At 37.8% G+C, this 21,183-nt stretch overlaps 1 protein-coding gene across 2 annotated transcripts; it reads right to left on the reverse strand.

Moving 5' to 3' along the window:
* Positions 1 to 17,350: 17,350 nt before the first annotated feature.
* LOC129721854 (ADP-ribosylation factor-binding protein GGA1) lies at positions 17,351 to 20,633 on the reverse strand. 2 transcript variants are annotated; one of them, XM_055674911.1, is made up of 7 exons: positions 20,466 to 20,633; positions 20,244 to 20,404; positions 20,039 to 20,176; positions 19,505 to 19,979; positions 19,205 to 19,267; positions 18,374 to 18,854; positions 17,351 to 18,316 (listed from the first exon to the last, which is right to left on the reverse strand). In XM_055674911.1, exons 1-7 carry the CDS (start codon positions 20,497 to 20,499, stop codon positions 17,578 to 17,580), a joined length of 2,091 nt encoding a protein of 696 aa, XP_055530886.1. In that variant the 5' UTR covers positions 20,500 to 20,633; the 3' UTR covers positions 17,351 to 17,577. The 2 variants fall into 2 exon arrangements, with proteins under 2 accessions (XP_055530886.1, XP_055530887.1); XM_055674912.1 differs by lacking the exon at positions 19,205 to 19,267.
* Positions 20,634 to 21,183: the final 550 nt, after the last annotated feature.

Below are 21,183 nucleotides of genomic sequence, written 5' to 3' on the forward strand. Positions count from 1 at the left end.
GCATATCCCAAACGACGGACTCGACAACCCCGGGTTGGGCTTGGTAGATGCGAAGCGAACACAGACAGCGTGTGGAGGACAGGACGCAATGTACAACCTGCCTGCTGCCTACTAACAGAAAGTGGTTGGAATGCGATGCTGTTTCAGCAATCGGATCTCGATTTACCACCTTTTTTCCTTCCGCTGATGTGTCCTTCTCGTAAGCAGTCGGCAGCATCGATAGAATTCGGGATGATAATTTCGATGATGCATTGATAGGTCGAAAACGAAAGATGTCCTTTAATGCAATCTAATAATAACGTAATCGTAACATCTGTTACGTCCCTTTAATAAAATCGATATTCACAACTTGTTTAACTATAATCGTTAGGAACGTCTACCTGTTTAATCCACAATAAGTCATGGTCATCAAATTATCATTATCATTATCATCATTTAAACTACTTTAAGATATGATTAAGCTTGCTTGATTTAGTTAACTTGCTTCTGGTTTGCGCGAACTGCATTCAACTCTCGAGTTTCGCCGTTGTTTTTTTTTTTATTTCTAAAGCACCGGGTATCAAAGCGATATTGCTTCGAAAACTGAAACTTCTTGAAGAAGTAATAACTGAGTAAACTGTCAACATTGCAAATTTCAATACATATCTTACCTGTGTGTTGTGTCAAGAAGTCATGTTCATTTCATGCCGGCGTGATCCTTCAATCTGGTCGGGCACCCTGGTGGGTCCATCCGAGACTGTTGTTCGGCATCCTTTCAGCTTGTCCGGCTCATCGTAAGCTTTCCCAAGAGCGAGTACAGTTTTTTTTATATGCGTATACCTTCACTATTCTCCATGTTCCGTCTGCAATACACAATCAAAAGTTTACAGTTTCGATGCAGTTTTCAATCCAATTGGAGACCAGTTCCAGTGCTAATAGCGGAATATCAAAGAACTTAATCAATTTCAGATAAATTAGTTGGTTACCAAAGTTCGGGCGACGAAATGATCTCACAAAAATTTGCACTTACATTCAGTTTTGGACAAGATGAGCGATATAACTTAACATTTTTCAGCTCTGACTAAAAATTTATTAAGCGTAAACTTTTTTTTCATTATATTTTTTACATTTTAATGCTCGGCATCAGTATTTAACTGATCAAAACGACCTCTATTATTGACTTAGGACTTGTTATTGTTATTCATCACTAAAGAGTTAGTGATATTTGTAATGGTTCTGAATAGGACCGTTTTAATTATTCAGTTATGCGGGCGAATACGGAGAACACTTTCCGAAAGTGATGATCATTCGCTGTGAAAGGGAAAAGATGTGGTACCATTGAAAAAAATATTCTTGTTCTTACACAAAATCGTTGGTTCTATTGCTACCTGGGCTTCATAACTTGTTGTTTGCTGGCTTAACGCTGGATTTGCGCTTTAGTAAGGAAACGTTAATTATATTAATTTCTTAAAAATTTAAAGACGATTATGAGTGCGTTCCGAAGAACACTGAACCAGTACTCTTCTGACAGTGAGTTAGACATAAAACTAGCTCGTGATTGATCCAATTCGGCAAATTTTTTAACTTCAACAGAACACACTCTAGCTTCTGGCAGACTGACACCAGTTTGTTTACTTGACTAACATTTAAATAGAGCTTTAGTATTTGTGTTGCAAATGTTTCGTTTTCACTTTTCATAGTCGTTATTGAACGATTTTTGTCCGGTTTTCTAGTGTAGAAGCGCTGTCTTGGGTTGAGGATTTCAGCAAGTTCACGCTCGGTATTTCTTCAATTCATCTCATCGAATTGGATGGAATGTAACGGCGCTCTGCTTCATGAACGGCGTCCATAGAGCATGATCACTGTCTTCAGTGGTATTCATGATGGTGTCAGTTGGACCCAATTTGCACGACAGTATCTTGTTCGTCATCTTGGTCGAACTTGGTGCCGCATTACGTCGACACCAATTTTGACGATGACTGGAAGATGATCCGATGTAAGCTCCGTGATGATTTTTTGGAATCGATATTCGTTTAATGAGAAAAAGGTCGAAGAACCGGTTGGGATGGATAATAATATTCGGTCCATGGTCACAAAATTCTGGCTCGTTATGACGGCGTTTTGCCTTTCTCCTAGAAAGGTATAGCAATCACTGAAAAAACCAAAGGTATAAAAGTGCTCCAAAGGGCCGAATGTCGTATATCAATCGACTTAGTTCGACGAGCTGAGCATTTTCTGTATGTGTGTGTGTATGTATGTAACGGTCTCCCAATCTCACTCAATTTTCTCAGAGATGGCTGGACCGATTCAATAATACTAATTGCAAATGAAAGGTCTAGTTGCCCCACAAGACCCTATTGAATGTTGTTGCAATCGGATTTTTAGTTTCGAGGTTATGTATCAAAATGTGAAAATCACAAAACTTCATTACCTCAGAAACTACACAACCGATTTGAACAAAATTGTTATCAAAATAACAGGCTTGTTTTTTGAACCATTTCTAAAATAATTTTATAAGGATCGGACATGTAGTTCAAAAGTTATGCAAAGAAACGTGTTTCAAACACTGTTTAATCTCACTCACTTTTCTCAGAGATGGCTGGATCGATTTTCACAAAATTAGTGTCATATGGAAGGTCTTGTTGCCCCATGAGAACCTATTGAATTTTATTGTTATTGGATTTTAATTTTATCCGTTATGTATAATGATGGGAAGGCTATGACAAGAAACAGGTTTCTAAGACTGCTTGAACTCACCCACTTTTCTCAAAGATGGATGGACCTATTTTCACAAAATAAGTTGCAATAGAAAGGTCTAGCTGCCTGATAAGACCCTATTAAATAATTATTATAATCGGACTGTAACTTTTTCTGTTATGTATCAAAATGTACAAGTTATGAAACTTCATTATCTCAGAAACTACACAACCAATTTGAACAAAATAGATATCAAATGAACAGACTGTCTTCAAAACCCCTGAATACCGAATTTTATGGTGATTGAACATGTAGTTCGAATGAAAGGTTATGAAAAGAAAACGTGTTCAGAAAACTTTTTTAAATTCATTCGTTTTGCCAAAGATGGCATGACTGATTTCAACAATCTTAGTTTTAAATTGAAGGTTCAGTTGCTGTATTGGTACCCATTACATTTGATTATAATACTGGTTGACAAAATCGAAAAAAATTTTGCTCTAAATCTCACAATAGTTGCCCTAGAAAGAAAAAGATTCACAGGAAAAACTATAATTTTTTTTTTTTTTAGTTTGACCTTCGGGGCCATACTTGTGTTGACCAGTGTAATCGGACTTTTATTTTAACCATTATGTGTTAAATTGTAAAAATATTGAAAGTCTATTCTCTCAAAAATTTCACGACTTATTTAAAGAAAACATGTGTCAAACGAACCGGTTGTTCCTCAAACTTACAAAGAAACAAAACCCAAAGGCTGTTTAAACTAGCTGCTTTGATCAAAGTTCGAAATCAGGAGTCATTATGGTAGAAAAACTATTTAATTAGTACAAATATTACGTCAAATTTCAAATACTATGCTCCAATTATTTCTTCAAATACAACATCAATACAGTCATACCTCGATATAAGGCAACCTCGATATAACGTAACTCGATATAACGTACCTTTTACCTCGATATAACGTAACTTTTTTTAATTTGCCAAAATTAAAGTACAACAATTATTTTTGGGGTGTATCCGTAATCTACGATGGACGTCATTTCCCCTACCATCATATGACGAACGCTGCAGACTTATTGACATCCAATCATTAAAAGCCCGTCGTGAATGATGATGTCATTTGTTAACGATATCGTATCTCAGCGTGTCGACTCACCCGAAATATTATCAAAACTTAATTTTTATGTACCTTCTAGAAATTTACGATCGCGGACTTTGTTTTCTTTAAATCATCAACGAAACAATTATGCTAAATACGGGCCTATTAATCAAATGATGTTAGTGTATAACCAACACTGTGAAGCAATTGACTTTTCTATGTCGAGAACTAAATCAAAACAATATTTCAATTCAACGCGCAATTAAAATCGGTAGAATACATTCATTGCAATAATCCGTCAAGTAAAGAAACCATTATTCAATTATGTATAAACTCTTTTTTTTCCTCTTTCACTAGTATAAATAACATATAGCATGTAAGTTAGTTATAAGCATATGTAGTCTACTTTTGTTTGACGAAATAAATGAATAAATAAATAAATAATGTTCCGAATAAATGTTTTAAGTAAGTTTTTAAACCAATAAGTACCGTAAAATGGAGTCAAATTGACATTTATTTTCTCAATGTTTTGTGTCTGGTTATTTTTGTCTACAAAAATTGTCTTAAAGGGACATAAGATAGGTTTATATATACTTTTAGGTGAAGGGATATAAGTTTTTGCGCACTTTTGAGTAACCATCAAGAATTTTGCATCAATAAAAATTTTTTTTTTTTTCATGCTTCGATACAACGTAACTCGATATAACGTAACGAAAATAAAAATAAAGTTGCCTTATATCGAGGTATGACTGTGTTCTAAAATCCAAAGAGTGGATATACCTTCATTGGAAGTCGCAAATTCGGATTTAAAAATGAAGTATGGAGTTGATTCCTGGCCTCTGAGCATCATCCCGGGTACTGAAAAACTCACATTGCGTAATGTTTGTCCCTTTTAGACTGGTTTCCAGAAACCGGAAGCTACTGTCTAGTAATTTAAAATGGCGTCTAAAGATGATTTCTGGCCTCCGGGTATCATACCGCTACCCCAAATCGTATTGGTCATCTGGGTCAAAAATGGGGTTTGAGGTCGGATTCTGGCCACTGGGTATAATCCAGGTTTCAAGAACCCATATTGATTTGTATTTGCCCATTCATGGATGCCCCTCAGAAACGATTAGTAATATCAACTGCGTGAAAAAATTCAAATTAATGTATAAGGAACAACATTTAATTATAAATTATTTGAAATCTACTAAATAAAGTTAACATAAACAATCTAAATATTTATACGCAGTATATGGGTACAAATCGATTATACCTCGATCAAAAATAAAATCGCATCATATCTATGAAAGCATTTTATGTTATTTGCATGTATATGTGTTAATGTATGTTCATATGTGTGTGAATGTTATATTTTAAATGTTCGGTATAGTTGTGTGAACAAAAACAAGAGAATAACAAATCCAGCAGAAATTATCAAAGTGTGTTGGTGTAAATCTATTTTAACAAATCATAAGTTCGAATGAGAAAGGCTGGGTCTCACCGCTAGGTGGATTAATTTAGGTTTTTAAATTTCACAGTGGCTGCATTTGTCTGTCAAGACTTCTTCGCACAATAGACAGGAATAAATAAGAGTAGTCCATCCTTGGTGTTGATATCAACTACCAGGGCTGACAAATTTTAGCGCTTTTGCATGAAAGTGAAAAATAGCCACCATAAACGTCAGTGCTTTTTTCTACCATCATATGTCGTTTTCGTTTTGCGGTGTAGCTGGAGTGTCAGGTAGATTTTTTTCAGCACATTTGCGAGATGGACATATGAAATGGAAACGAGACAAAATAACGAATGCGATAGTGACCAAAACAAAACGAATTGACAGCCATCCCATTGTTACGCATACCAATGCAATGACACTGAAAATGTTTTATTTGAAGCTGCAAAGTATATCACGGAAAAAGTGTAGCTACACCGCGAAAACGAAAACGGCAATAGGGAAATATATCGCTTTCATGCAATGTTCATTCTATCTTCCTCCATTTTTCAGTATTTGTAAAAAAAATGAAAGCCAAGTCATCCGTCAAGCGCACTGAGAGCGTGTTCGTTTGAAATTCACTGTTTCAAATTTTCTGAAAGTTTATTTTTCTGAGTTTCATTGTGTGAACTGTAATGTTGTCAACTCGGTTTGTGTACTTTGCAGCATCAATACGCGACTATTTTGCATTTTTTTGATGTATTTTGCAAACAAAAGAAGTTCCCTTTGGATCTGGCAACAACGAAACCAACTATATGCTTTGTTGAGTGAAACCTGCATGAGAGTTTCCAAAAATTTAAATTTAAATTTCCGCAGTGAGTATTGTCTGTGTTTGTTCATTTTCACGTTGGCGAAATTGTTTTTACTTCACAGTCACGTCAGAACTTTGTAGGTAGAATAGTTTTCAAAGTCGAAAATGACATGTCTTTATGCTACAAGCAGCATGAAAATCTTTACTAGATATACATTTTCCTCGCTCAAATGTTACTGATACCCAGGGATGTCAGACAAAATGTCTTCACGTTTCGAGAAAAAAGGTTTCCACATGTCTTCCAACCCGAAATGGCTCATAAAAACCGACCGAAGGCTGAAAAAATTACCGACAAATCTTCACAAGCAAGGATGTCTTCATCGCAGGGTAAATGTCTTCGATTTGAAGACATATCGTCCAGTCTGGCATCGCTGCTGATGTCAGAATGATTTCTCGCTCAACTTTTCAAAAAAAACCTATCTAACATCTCTTTAATTAATAACTATGTTATTTTTCCATTTTCCATAACACTCGTTGGCATAGTAAGCAATAGAATATTATAATGTCTCGATTCAGAGCAAGATAGCGTTGAAAATATTTATAATGACGACGTAATTAACGAAACAAAGTGAGAGAGGAGAGAATCTCTCACTTAGGTCCTTTCAAAAGGTTACGCAAGATTTGGCTTCATCGACAAGGCATTTATGTTGAAACCCCATGTCAAAACTGTTGCAGATCAGGAGAATAGAGGGTAGGGATCCATATAATGTTCTTTGATTTTGCAGCTGGGCAAATATTGAATTTTTAACGCAAGATCAGAGCAGTTTAAACAACGTTCTCAGTTGTATCCAAAATCATTCTGCCTTTAAAAAGCGCGCTAGTTGGGACCTGCGACCAGAGATTTTCTTTAAAAAAAAAAAACCTTTACTTCACTTCTAAAATTTATGTCAAAGTTAGAAGCCTTAAGGGGAAACCGAGGAACAAACTTGTCATTGCTGCAAGGCATTAGTTTTTCAAACATCAAGAATTCAATGGTGCTTGAATATTGCAAAGTGTCTAAAATGTGTTTTGTGTGATTTTCTTCGGCAGCATCAAAAGCCCTAACGAATGTGGGTTGAGAACAATGTACATTTTGAATTTTTATTGAAGTATTTCATTCATTGTGAGGCGAAAGTTTCGAGGTGAAAAATAATCAATGTGACCTGCTGAAGACTCTATTATTGATAACACAATTACATTTTGAATAACCGTGAGGCCCAATTTTCGTTTGCTAAAAATTCATCCAGAAGATGTTTTTTAAGTCTTTACTTTCCAACATATTCATCACTCTAGTATTCAATTCTATTTTGGATGACCAAGACGGTATGTACCCGCAGTAAATCCCAACCTCCGCCACTGGCTACATCAAATAAATTATACAATTATTGCTCCGTTTATGTCAGAAGGGTCAGAACACCAGGAAACACAGAATTGAACATGCTCTGAAGCATCAAGACTTATACTCTCATCTACATTTGCAGAAATGCAATTCTAAACGGTAAACGCATGCAATATCTCAAATATAATATACGAAGTGCACGTTTCGTCAGGTCAATATATGAGTGCTAGATTTTTTTCTATTTACTTGATTGTATCAAGTGCAACAAAACGTTTCAAACAAAATGTTGCATGGATCTATGTGATGTGACTGCAACATTACGTTCGTCGCGGTTGTATGCTACGATTTCTGGTGGTGTTCCACATTCTCTGGAATGCTTGTTAATATCTATGGAGACATAGCGTCAGAACATATAGTTGATGTAAGATCCAGAACAGCCTCAGACGTATAACATGTAAATTTGATACCCAAAAATATTTACTAGCCACGTTGGAACTTCCGTTGGAAATTCGTTATATTTATTTTCTTAGTGCTGGAAAAATGTGTGCTAAAATGCTGAAATTATTTCAGACCCCATCATGATGATTTGCGACACCCAAACGCTTTTCAGTTAAAAAGTGCTAGCAGAGGCTCTAACTAGCAGATACCATACTCTGAAGGGGCTAAAGAAAATGCCTTCTATACTATTCTCACGACAGCAAAGTTAATTGCCACATAGATAGTTTCATCCACTATTGGCCACGTATTGGCAAGATCAAGTGAACCGCTGATGTGGGTGTATTAATTATGCAAAATAGTAGGATGGCTGTCCGTTGATAAAATACGATTTTGATTGATTGGCATATTCGCTTGCACCCTTGTCTGCTGCTGCTTGATCAGACCAATGAATAATTAATAAGTTAGTCGCGCATAATTTGACAAGCTTCGAACGGTTCTCGATGGTTACCAGGAGCAAGCTCAAGTACTGATCAAAATTTGTAGGGAGCTTCGCAAGTTTGACATGGATGCACAGAGAATAGACTCACCATCTTGTTAGCTGGTTATAAATACAACTCAAAAATTAGCGGAACCTTATTTAGAATTTTCCAGTACTGCAGTTCTTCTCAAAAGAATTTGACATTGATTTTATTTTAATAGACACTAGATGCAGTCTGTTCTCTGTGACATAGGTGTGAAGCTGGTACTGCAGGCTGTACCATCATGGATTTCTCATCGCTTACATTACTCTGTTTGTTTGCGCAAGTCACTTAACTAGTTACTTACCTACCTGTAGCACTAACGAGGTGTCCGCAAGTTGTATGCATTTCACTCCTCCTCATTGCCGTTCCGTTTTACTTACCTTACCGTTTTACACCCGTTTGAAATTTGACGGTTTTTGTGCATATTAGGTGTGAACGCTGTAAACACCTGTTTGTATGTTTTTGTTTTGTAAAGCTCGTCGAGATTGTTTACACCTTGCAGGCGAAAACGAAAAACTACTTTGTCCTATAGTAGGAACACTTCAATTTTGAAATAATACTCAACAGTTAGTTGGCTTATAATACATCTTAGTAGAAGCTTAACTTTCTCTAGAAAAAAAAATCTGGATTGCCCAAACGCAGGACTAACATATTGTTATTTTGTTGAATTTACAATATACATTCTTGCAAATTTCTTGTTATTATTATTATTATTATTATTATTATTATTATTATTATTATTATTATTATTATTATTATTATTATTATTATTATTATTCAATGCTAATTTACTCCTTTAATGTTGACCAGCTGGACCCGTAAAACGTTGTATTGCCTCAAATGAAATTTTATGTTATTAATAATAAATATTGATAACTTCGAATTATAAACTATTGAGCAATGTGCCGTTTATGTTTTACTTCGGACTACAGTCGGCTAACGTTCTATGCAGATTATTTTTTGTTTTGTGCTTGCTGACTAACTCAAGAACGGATCAGCTAGTGATTAAATAACTCTTTTTTGACGTAGGACTACGTCCAACCGCACTATATCGAGATACATTCCGCGAAAACTAAAACCAAGATGTAACGTCGGAATTAAAGATTTCAAACGTTTATACTGATGTAACCACATGCTGGATCCCAATAATCAATATGTCGTTGGATTGATAAAATGATTGACAATTTTGTGATTCTTCAATTTTCATTAATTGTTAAACAGTGAAAACTGAATAAAAGTTTCAAGGTCGAATTTTCACCAACAATGTAGCAATCATATGCGAGCACGCCTGGCACAGACTTAATGAATAGACACCAACTGCCTGCTGTGATATCCTGTATAGGAGTGGAGAAAATAAATTGACAGAATCTCCCCGTCCCAATAGGTCAACTAATGTTAGCTTCCATGAGCCTAGACTATTTTGATGTCTTGAAGGTAAAGCTTTTTCGGAAAGTTCGTAACCACCTCCACTATCAGACAGTGTTACGTTCTGCTGTTAATAAATATGTTAATGTTAATAAAACTGGTGTCTTGAAGGAGAACATGATGGCACAGGCAATAGTACTGCACCGAGCAATGTACAATTAACAGAGGTTACTCGTTGTCTATCAGTGCAGAAAAACTCGATATTCATTTTTGTGCAGTCAAGCCAAGTGAAAACTACATTGCCCCGCTGTTGACGCACACTGGGGCGTAGAACACAATCGAATTGCCGTTTGAATTGTCTTCTTCTTCTTCTTCTTGTTTCATATAGCAGCAAATATCAGAATTCAATATGATTTTTCGAGTGCCACAAAATACGCGCCGCCGGGGACAACAAAATACGTTGTTTATTTTTGAACTCTACACTCTGCTTTTTTCAGATTTATTTATCTTCGTTGTTCGCGAGCATGAGAATTCTTGATTGACTCCACATACTTCCGAAGGTTGACCTTCGGATTAGTTTATAATCTGCAAATATATGACCAGATGGGAGAGAGGTCTCGAACTACTACATAAAGATTTCTTGCCTCAAAAACCACCAAATGCCAAATTTGATTTCATTGCTTGATTTGCTCCGAGTTATGCAGAAATTTGTGTTTCATTTGTATGACACGCTTTCCTTTCTAGAAGAGGGAGGGGTGTCGAAACACTATAAAAATATTTCTTGCTTCAAGAAACCTCCACTTCTTCATTGGGTTCCATTTGGTTGATTTTTTTTATAAGTTATGCAAAAAATTGTGTTTCATTTGTTTGAGAACCACCATAATAATGTTCCCAGGCCTTAATATACCATACATACAAATGTTCACGCCAATCCGCTTTGAGTTTAATCGTGGCATACGGACAGCAGCTTATTTTATTTATATGGATTTGTAGAAGCTTCCCCTTCCGGAACAGGGAGGGGTATCAAACCACCGCAAGAGCCATATCTTGTTGACATGTTGCCCTCCTCATGTCAAACTTGGTTTCATATGCTCGATTAGATCCCGAGTTATGCAGAGATTTGTATTTCATTTGTATTGAAGTGGTCCACTTCTTTCCAGGGGAACAAGGGGTGTCGAATCACCATAGAAAACCTGTTTTTATTTGTATTGGAGCACTCCTCTCGAAAACAGGGAATAGTATCAAACCACCATGAAGACATGTCTTACCCTCTAAAACCTCTTCATGTCAAATTTGGGACCCCTTCCTTCCAGAGGATGGAGATGTGTCAAGCACCATAAACATATTTGTTGCTTCCAAAATCCTCCATTTGCCAAATTTGGTTCCATTTGCTTGATTGGCTCTTATGTTATGCAGAAATTTGTTTAACTTTTTATGGAAGCCCTCCCTTCTAAAGAGGGAAGGGGTCTCAAACCAACACAATAACTTTGCCCGGCCCAAAATCCCCTGCATACAAATTTTCACGCCAAATCCGCTGATACGTTCTTGAGTTTAACCGACTTATTTTTGTTATATTGAGAAGAGATAAAAAAAGAAGATTTCTGTGATTATTTCTTATGACAGTTGACAATTACGAGTTTTTATTGATTGGCATTAAAACCAAATAAATACAATGTAAAAAACTAATGGTTGTTCGAGGGCTATCTTATGATTAATGAAAAGACTGATGTGTTAACTCCAGTTTGTCTATGTCAGCGATTCTCAACCTTTTTTTGTCCGCGTACCCCTTGGCGATATTTTTCATATCGATTGTAACCCTTGGCTTGGAATGTTTTCGCAGAGTGGGAGAGAGTAGCTGTAGATCATGTGGTGGTAGTCGGGGGTGGGACACGAGGCATATGGACGCTAGGCATATGGATGTTAGGCATAGTATGCTAGGCATACAGACGCGAGGAATAATTGATGTGTGGCATAATGGATACGAGGCATACTGCCACAAGGCATACTGCCACAAGGCATAACAGACGCGAGGCCGAATGGACGCGAGGACGAATGGACACGAGGCCGAATGGACGCGAGGCCGAATAAACGCGAGGCCGAATACAATGTTGTACGATCGCATGAGATCCAATTATCGTGACTATGTGTCCCGGATTTGCAACATCCATATCAGAATGTCAGAATTGAAAAATATCCATCAGAATGTCTATTGAAAAATATGTTGCACGTTTGATGATTGACAAAAAGCGTCATCCAACCAATTGTATATTAAACTCAGATATGTTTTACTCAACGTTTGTAGTTCAAGTGTAACTATATTCTTAAAGAGTTTAGGTTGGACATAGTATTATTTTGTAAATCATGCGGCGAAGACGCATAATTGAGGGCAAGGAAACGTGACGGCCGCCGTGGTTTCCGCAGATCGAGCCGGCCGCCGACCCGCGGTCGGAAGCGGCGGCCTCTCGCACACAAACGACTGATCTACTGGTTTGCTAGGTCTACTCAAACAGAGTTTCTCTCCCTTAGTTAAGTCCGAACGAGCGGTAGCGAGTAAGGACAGCATTCGCTCGGACAGTGAGTCGGCCGAATGTCACTCTGAAGCGAAATACATGTTATTGAAAGAGGGCTGTAATGATGATGACGATATACCGTATTCCGGCTCACTTCCCCTCGGTCTTGTGTCGATTCGGCCTTGCGTCCATTCGGCCTCGCGTCTATTCGGCCTCGCGTCCATATGCCTCGTGTCCGTATGCCTGTCGTCCATTATGCCTCGCGTCCGTATGCCTCGCGTCTGTATGCTTAACGGGGTGTCATCTCAAGCCTAGTCCAAGTTTCAAATTCAACTATCGTCGTTTGTTTGTTTGTTTTATTGCCACAGTCATGTTCTAACAGCAAGATTGAACAACGAATGAGGTATTTTAAAGAAAATTGCTTTGTCCGCTATTACTAATATTTCTTTCGCGTACAGCTTTCGAGTACCCCCAGGGGTACGCGTACCCCAGGTTGCGAACCGCTGGTCTATGTAATTCAAATGCACTTAAACAATGAGTAAATTTTGGGAATTATTTTTAGTTCTTAATTTTCTGTCATTTCTTCGCTCGACAATCATCTTGCAAACAAAACATTTCTTGAAAAATGTTCATGATTTGGATTAGCATGTCTAACATACTTTACTTTTATTCTGACAGGTCGTAACCGACTCACTGCCGGATCCGAAATCCGCCTCCACATCACTCGATCTTGGGCTAGCCAGCTTCAATCGAAACATCCAACGGGTGCGGACCTACCACGGAATCGCCGACCTCTGTTGTGAGGTACTCTGCTAGATTCAATCTTTGCTGGTCGCTCCTTCGACATTCGTGTCACGTGGCCAGCCCATTGCATTCTGTCTTATTTTATAAGCTTGATGATATCCGCATGTTGGTATGTTTGGTACACCGAGTGGTTCATGCGCCCTCTTCACAAGCTTCCTTGGCCTCGACCAAGCTTGGCGGATCTACAGCTGTCCATCCCCTCCATTTCTTTCCTAATTCTGTCGACGGCTCTATCCTCTTCGCCGTCCAACAACATCTTTAAATGTTTTTTACAAAACCTGGTCACCAGTGTCTCACTGGTTATCAGGTTCCCTTCCCTATCGTTGCACATAGCAGGGATTGAAACGATCTGGTTCCTGATTCTGCTCAACACTCTATAGGAACTTTTCGTGTCGTGCCTTGAGAAGCGCATACCTCCGCCTCCGCAAGAGATTGTTCACAGTGCCCGCGTTTTTTTCCTTCTTGGAATCTTTATTCGGCTGCTCTAGACTCTCGATAACTCTCTCTTACCTGGCTTGTCACACAATTAGCTATCATCGTAGCTATCACCGTAAAAAGAGTTGACCGTGTTTGTGACATTGGTATCTTATGTCGTTTTCGTTTTCGCGGTGTAGCTACACTTTTTCCGTGCTATACTTTGCAGCTTCAAATAAAACATTTTCAGTGTCATTGCATTGGTATGCGTAATAATGGGATAGCTGTCAATTTGTTTTGTTTTGGTCATTATCGCATTCGTCATTTTGTCTCGTTTCCATTTCATATGTCCATCTCGCAAATGTGCTGAGAAAAAATTTACCTGACACTTTACCACGTGAAACGAAAACCAAAACAAACCAGTTTTGACACATACGTGTGAATGTGTTGGTAACTTCCTGCAGTACACTTTGCTTTTTTCGGGTGTCGTCAGGGACAGAAAAGTGTAGGGAGAGACAGAAAAAGGGTAGTCCGAAAAATCAAATAAAACATTTTCGGTGTCAAAAATGTCGTTTGAGTGTAGCTACACCGCGAAAACGAAAACGACATTACTTGACGCTAACTTTTCATTTGCACCATGCCAGCTTAATATCGAAAGCAAACCAACAACTGGGATTTATTACGAAAATTGGCCGAGACTTCAGAGATCCTCACTGTCTAAAAGCGCTGTACTGTTCACTGGTACGACCACTACTCGAAAACTGCAGCATGATTTGGTTTCTCCATCAGCTATCTTGGTGTCGAAGGATAGAACGTGTTCAAAAAAGATTCGCCCGATTAGTATTACGTGACCTGCTTTGGCGTGACCCGGAAAACCTTCCACCGTATACTGATCGCTGTCGATTACTTGGCCCTGACACACTTGAACGCCGTAGCACAGATAACAGGTATCCAAGCTAGAACAAAAAAAACTCCAGAAATCGCGTGTAAGATTTCAAATTCTTACTCGTTTGAAATGCTAACGACATCTTTCTGCAACTTGCGACTTTAACCACTTTAGTGATGGCAGCGCTGGATTATAGTCAAAGCTGCCAGACGCATTAAAATTCTCACAAATAGTAGAGTCGCTGTTTTTGCAACGATATAACACTGTTTTTGTGAGGTTTGTGTATTTTTTTTTATATCAACACCGAAACAAACAAATTCATCGCAAATATAAACTGGGATTGAATAAAATTGTCGGTTATGTACAAATTACGACTGCTCAAAATTTCTACATTAAAAAACGGCAACGCTTCTTATTGTAATAATATCAATAAGAGCTGGAAAACTATCGATTTTATCGAATCATTGACCACTAAGTGTTCTTAGCGCCACCATACTGCGTATTGCGACATGCTAAAAAACCGTTGCGTCTTTTTACACATGAAGCAAAATTAGCTTGGATGTCTGTTATCTGTGGCCGTAGAAAATTCAGCAAGCTGTATTTGTCGCCAAATTTTTGAATGGCGAGATCGATTCACCGTCGCTTCTGTTCCAGTTAAACTTCCGTGCTTCGCAACGTACTCTCAGATCGACTGGCCTACTTCAAACTGCATTTCATCGTACATCCTCTGGTTTTCACGAGCCAATCGCGCCGCAATCAGAACCTTTTTGAGTGTTGAAGATTTGTTTGAGTTCGGCGAGTCATCACGAAAGTTTGTGCATAGGTTAAACCTGTCAAATATGTTTTAGACTTGACTCTGATTTTTGCAATTGAAAAAGACTATTGTCAGATAAATTATAGTAAAATATACAAAACATTAGGGTCTTGCAGTGGTGGGCACCGCTAACCGAAAATTTAGCGACGCTAATTGCTAAGCCGCTAACCGGAAAGTTTAGCTCGATAATCGCTAAACACACATTAGCGGAACTTTCGCTAATCGCTAACTTTTTAATATGTAAATAGTCATATCACTATATTTATTGCTCGTGTTTTGTAAGATTTGGACCACTCTGATCTTTTGTGGTAAAACAAATGAAAACAATTACTTTTTAGAGCTATTTACAATAAGGGGTCCACAAAACGGTGTTCATACTTGATTTTATAAAAACATGGACTAACAAAAGTTATTCACTTGCATTAAAAATAAATACTCTTAGGAATGTTTTCATAAAAATTCAATTTGTATCTGAAGCGAAAGAGTAGAACCAAAGTTGTCATAATTTCAAGGGCATCGCTATTTGTATAGTTCCTGGTGTGCCGAAAATTCAATCTAGACCTTGAGCTTGTTCTTCAAAATACTCCTGTGGCTTGTACGATAACTGGGACTCCTTATTCTAGAACGGATACTGACTTTCACTTGTGTCGTAAAGAGAGGAACTCTAGACAATTAAGACATTTGAACGTTGTTTGAATGAAATATACGTTACAAAAGTAACTTTCGCAGTAAAGTATGTTTATCTTTTGAAGCAATTTACGTACGCCATCAGTAATTCACAGTTTCTCTAAATAGTTCTATTGTCTCTTCTCTACAAAATTTTGCGAATTAGCAATTAGCGTTTCGAAGGTCAAAATTTTAGCAACGCTAGCAGTTTCGCTAACCAGCTCAAAAATTAGCGGAATCGCTAATTAAATATTAGCGTCACTAATTAGCGATTAGCGAATTAGCGGAATGGTGACCACCACTGGTGTCTTGTCATGTATCTTGCCGGATACCTGCGAAATATGAGCTACAGATCGTCACTCCTCTGGCTACAGCAAAGTGCACCAAACTCAGGCCATTAGCATGTCACGCAGATTAATTCTACACTTCCGGTTCCACAGTTTTCTTAGATCGCAACTGGGGAAGGTTTATGATGACAGCTATATGCGGCAGGACATCAAGACCGCCATCGAGGATATGCGCGCTCAGGTTAGAAAACAGAACATGTACAAATCAGTGCTCAGCATATTTAAAGGACCACATGGCGTTCAGCCTGCCAACGAGCTTCGAATCAGGTTGGCATCGACAATATGAAGGCTCAAATATCAACAACCATCAACAAATGTCGACTATTTACCACATAAGCCAGAGTTGAACCCCAAGGTTCAACATCGGACAGCTACGGGATTTTAGAGCAGCCGAAAACTAGGTATAGCAGCTCGATGCAACGCTAGTAATGGAGAAGGAGCTGGGCGCAATTCCACTTGAAGTTAGCAAGAGAAATCCACACAGTTTTCAGAGAGACAGCAACGACTACACTAGGAGCAGAGTGGCAGAAACCACAGGTACGGCAGTGGAAACACCCCGCAGAGACTAAAGCAGGTATTAGACGAAGCAAATATTTGCTATTTTTCAATACAGATTTTATTTTGTGCAAATAAAAATCGTACCAAAAATAGCAAATATTTGCGTCGTCTAATACCTGCTTAAGTGTCACAAACCAACATGTACAGGAATACGGATAGAAGCCTACTCACAAATAATCGTGAAATGATCGAAAGGTTAAAGTAGCACCTCCATGGGCAGCTAAAACACAAAGCACCCTCGAAAATTACCATTCCTAAGAAAAAATTATGTTCAAGATGCCTGATAAACATTAAAAAGAGTCACATGTGGTTTGGTGAATCATTTTAATGTTTATTAGGCATTTTGAACTAGATTTTTTATAAGGGATATCCATTTTCGAGGTCAAAACATCAAAACTTTGAGACACCCCTAAATAATGTCCGATGGAGCTGAAATTTTACACAGATCATTTTTTCAGGTCAATAAACAAAATATGCATGGCCGGTGACATGACCATTTCCGCTGCCACCTTACTACCTATGAATAAAGAAACTGAATCGGACTCATTGCGTTAGCGATAGAACGCTACCCGTAGGTAACTTTAGTACCATAATTACTCTATTCGATGTGGGTTTCCAATGTTTGAAAAATAGTAACCAAAAATAAAACACGAACGTTTTGTTCATATTTATACATACATACTCTGCTTGTGTCATTTCAACATATAACTACTAGAGTACAATAGTCAAATCAATAAAACCGAAGCTGACTTCTGTTTTCTGCTGCTGGACGTATGAACTTCGCTGCTGAACATAAGAAAAAGCATTTCAGAGAATAACGTCACCTTTGCCAGTACCACAGTACTTTTTACCAACTGATGTTAAGTTTTCAAGAAATCGCTACTCTTTGATAAAGGGAACTTCTTTCATTACAATAGATTCTTTGATCGGATCCGGATCATCACCCACACAGTACGTTAGAATACAGGTAAGATCCACCGCTTCTCCCGAAGGGTTTGCCAAGAGCAAAACCTGTGTTATCCCATCAGTTGGAGGCCGGAAAGGTTTAGTACCAGGAAGGCTGTCGCTGGAAGCTGCCAAGAGACGTAGTTTACAGGGCTTCCGAACACTAGCATCGAAATGAAAACTTGGAATGGCATCTCGTCCCTGGTTAATTGTAGAAATGACAATCACCGAAACGTCCTCTCTTGGGTGGTCCTTAGTGAAATTCAATGTTATTTGCAGGCCCTCTTTGTCATCCCAAACAGTACGCGGTGGTTCACGACTAGGTTGAATATTGTCCAGATCAACCACTATTTCTGATAGTGATTTGAACTGAGGCTTCTGTACAACTGTAGCTTCAACGGGGACCACCGGTCTGCACTCTTCTGGTACCGAGATAACGGGATTAAGTATAATGTCATCTTCATCGCTTGAGTTGTCTTTTTCAAACGAAGCTGCTGCCTGAGTTTCACCAGATGCACCGCTCTGTGTCAAAAGGGTTGATTTAATTCCATTCACTATGGAATCTAAATCTGATAAGGCCTTTCCTGGGTTGACAGCTGTGTCCAATTCCGCAGACTTAATATCAGCACTTACAGGCTTATTTATGGCATTGGTGTTAGGAGTTTGAAAAATTCTGCGAAAAAAAAAAATTTATTATTATAAGTTATCTTCAGGAAAGTAATTATTTTACCCTGAATAACTGGCATTGCCATTGGTATTCGCTTGAATTAAATTCTGAATGTTTCGGTATCTGTCTGCATTCGATTTCACCTCGGGAAGCACTCGGTCAGCTAATGACCCATTACTGACCAGTAACGGAGTCAATATAGTGTCAGTATTCAGAACTGAGGAACTCGATGATGCATCGTATGCCTTTGGTAATTCGTCAGTGCTGATGGTTGATGAGAAAATTTCACTGAGATCGTCAAAGGTGCTTCGCACAGGGTCGCTATTCGATGGAATGGTAGAAATGTCAAACAATGTGTCTAATGGATCAGATCCAACAATGTTTGGTGTGTATGATGTTTGAGGCGACGATACTGTTTGAGCTGTCGATGTTGAGTTCGCTGCAGACTGTTTATAGAGCTGCTGGTTTGTCGAATTGTCTAATTTAAGCTGCCGATATTTATCTAGCACTTGAGTTAGAGCGTCATTGACTTCGAAAATTTTTTCTGCAACAGAGAATAAAAAATAATTCTAACACCGATATGAAACACAATAGAAGCAACTATAACTATAACATTGTTTGTGAAGTATTCACAAAATGAATTCTTAACTAAGCATATATACTTGAATGGATTATCGACCCTTTATAATACCATAATAATGTTAAAAAAAATGCTGAACCTTCAAACAATGGTATAGGATAGTAAATTAAGCATTTTATAAGATATTTTACTTTTCGCAACTAGAGTGAATACATTTCCAATCAGCAACTAATAAGCATATCGAATTAAGAAATCCAAAAAAATAGATTTATAACATAAGCAAACGCGATTTGATGATAATTGATACTACTAACCAAATTCGTGAGCTAAACTCCAGAATTTTGCAAGATGCTTTACTCCGTTTGCATTTGACAGATCTGCGTTGAGTAACATAAGGACAGTATGTGGGGTAAAAAAGTTAGTAGACAATTTATAAATAGCATAATGTTGAAATGTGAACAACGAATTTGATGATGTCAATATTTACATTTGACACCAACGATCGGCTGGATAAAATACTTAATAAATGCTATCAAAAATTTGGATTTTGAAATTTTGTGCAAGCGTGTTACAGATACAAAAAAGCATTTAGACGAAAAATCAAAGTTACTTACCCAGCATACCTTCACTCTGCTGCGTTTCCTCTGCCAATCGAATAATTGTCGGATGCATTCCTTCGCATGATTCGAAAATTTCCCTGATAATTGCTAGATCTTCCTCTGAGCTGTCACCCGGCCGGTACTGTGATAGCATTTCATCCAGCAGCTTAGTATTCTCCTCTACCTTTTGAAGCTCGGCTAGTCGACGATTTTTCATCTGCGTTCTTCGCTCATCATCACGATAAAAATTCTGAATCAAGAGATTTGCCTTATCACGATCTTCTTGTTTAGAACTATGGATCAACTCTCGCAGCTTGAAAAAATCCTTTTCGTCCAAGTTACTTCGAGATGCACTCTTAGGCGTACTTTTCACAACAACGTTTTGTTGCGGATGGTGTTCAATTCCTTGCGTTTTAAGCAAATGGTATGCCTCCTGAATTTTAACACAGTTATCATATTTATTTGTCCAGGTCAGCAGGATGTTCAGAATCTATATAATAAACTTATTGCTGTAGCACTATCTATATAAAAATGTAGATTTATAAATACCCTTTCAGAAACCTCCCTTGGTGTTTTATCTCCGTTATACTTTTTCGATACTAGCTTGATCAGTTCATTTAGAAACCTAAATTTATTGATTTCTGACTGAAACTCCTTACCGCAAGTTTCCATGCATTCCTCCAAAGCCTGCAAACCGGTTTATGTCAGTCTTGTTTAACACACTGTTAATGCCAAAATAACAAATTCGCTTTACCTCTAAGGAAAGAAGTACTTCTTTCGTGTTGCTCGACTGAATTCGCTCCGCTAACAGTTTCGAACCGTTGATCATCAATTTTGGATCTTTTTTCAATATAAGACAAAACTGATCAAGTGCAGAAATATCTAAATCGTTATTATTTGGGTTGACTGCTTTGCCTACAACAAAAATATATTTGAAAACAATGCGAATATTCGGTATCTAGCTGCTGGTGCGTACGCAAATAATTATCTAGTGCAACTGCTGGATCCATTACTGTAGAAAAGTCCTTAATATTTATTGTAACAACAATAAAGATTGAGTAAAATACTTCGCAATGCACTAAAAATTGTTGTTGTTTTCTTCACCTGACACAATCAATGCAACTCGCAAATTCGATTATTTTATGGATACTGACGTTAGATGACAGTTGTGTTGGGCGAAACCAAACGGCATCGGGAGTTTCGATACTTTTTGGGTAAATTTTCGAATCGATACACACTAAAAAGCATCCTTAACGGTGTGCTTCCATCCAGCTTTTTACTCACCATAATGGCGGTCGCTAAAAAGCAAGTTCGTAATACGTGAACCTCTCTGCTTACGTCAGTTTTGTGATTTCTGAAGAATTTGCAGCACAAATGTTTTGCCAGATATATTGTTCGTTTGATAAAATAGATGAAACATTCAAACTGACGTAAGCAAAGTTGTCAAAAAGGTGGGTAATTTACTATACGAACTTATATTAAAAATTACCAAATCCGAAAATACTCTTTCATTGTCTGATTCAGTGCCTGAATTATATATGCAACTGAGGTAAAAAAAGTTATTTTTTCAAATGCCTACCGTGTTTTAAAAGTGAAGCATAGTTTACAGTTCCAAGCGAAGTAAAAAATTTGACTAGTGAAAAAGCGTAAATTTTCGCTAGCGAAATCTATCGTGAAAACCCGTTTGTGAAACA

This window comes from Wyeomyia smithii, chromosome 2 (assembly GCF_029784165.1).
Source record: "Wyeomyia smithii strain HCP4-BCI-WySm-NY-G18 chromosome 2, ASM2978416v1, whole genome shotgun sequence".
Taxonomy (NCBI): domain Eukaryota; kingdom Metazoa; phylum Arthropoda; class Insecta; order Diptera; family Culicidae; genus Wyeomyia; species Wyeomyia smithii.

Coding starts and splice junctions, on each gene's coding strand:
- LOC129721854 (XM_055674911.1), bottom strand. CDS start 20,499: ATGGATCCAGCAGTTGCACTAGATAATTATTTGC. Junction 20,177..20,243: donor AAGTACTTCTTTCCTTAGAG/GTAAAGCGAATT, acceptor ACCGGTTTGCAG/GCTTTGGAGGAATGCATGGA. Junction 19,268..19,504: donor GCAGAGTGAAGGTATGCTGG/GTAAGTAACTTT, acceptor TACTCAACGCAG/ATCTGTCAAATGCAAACGGA.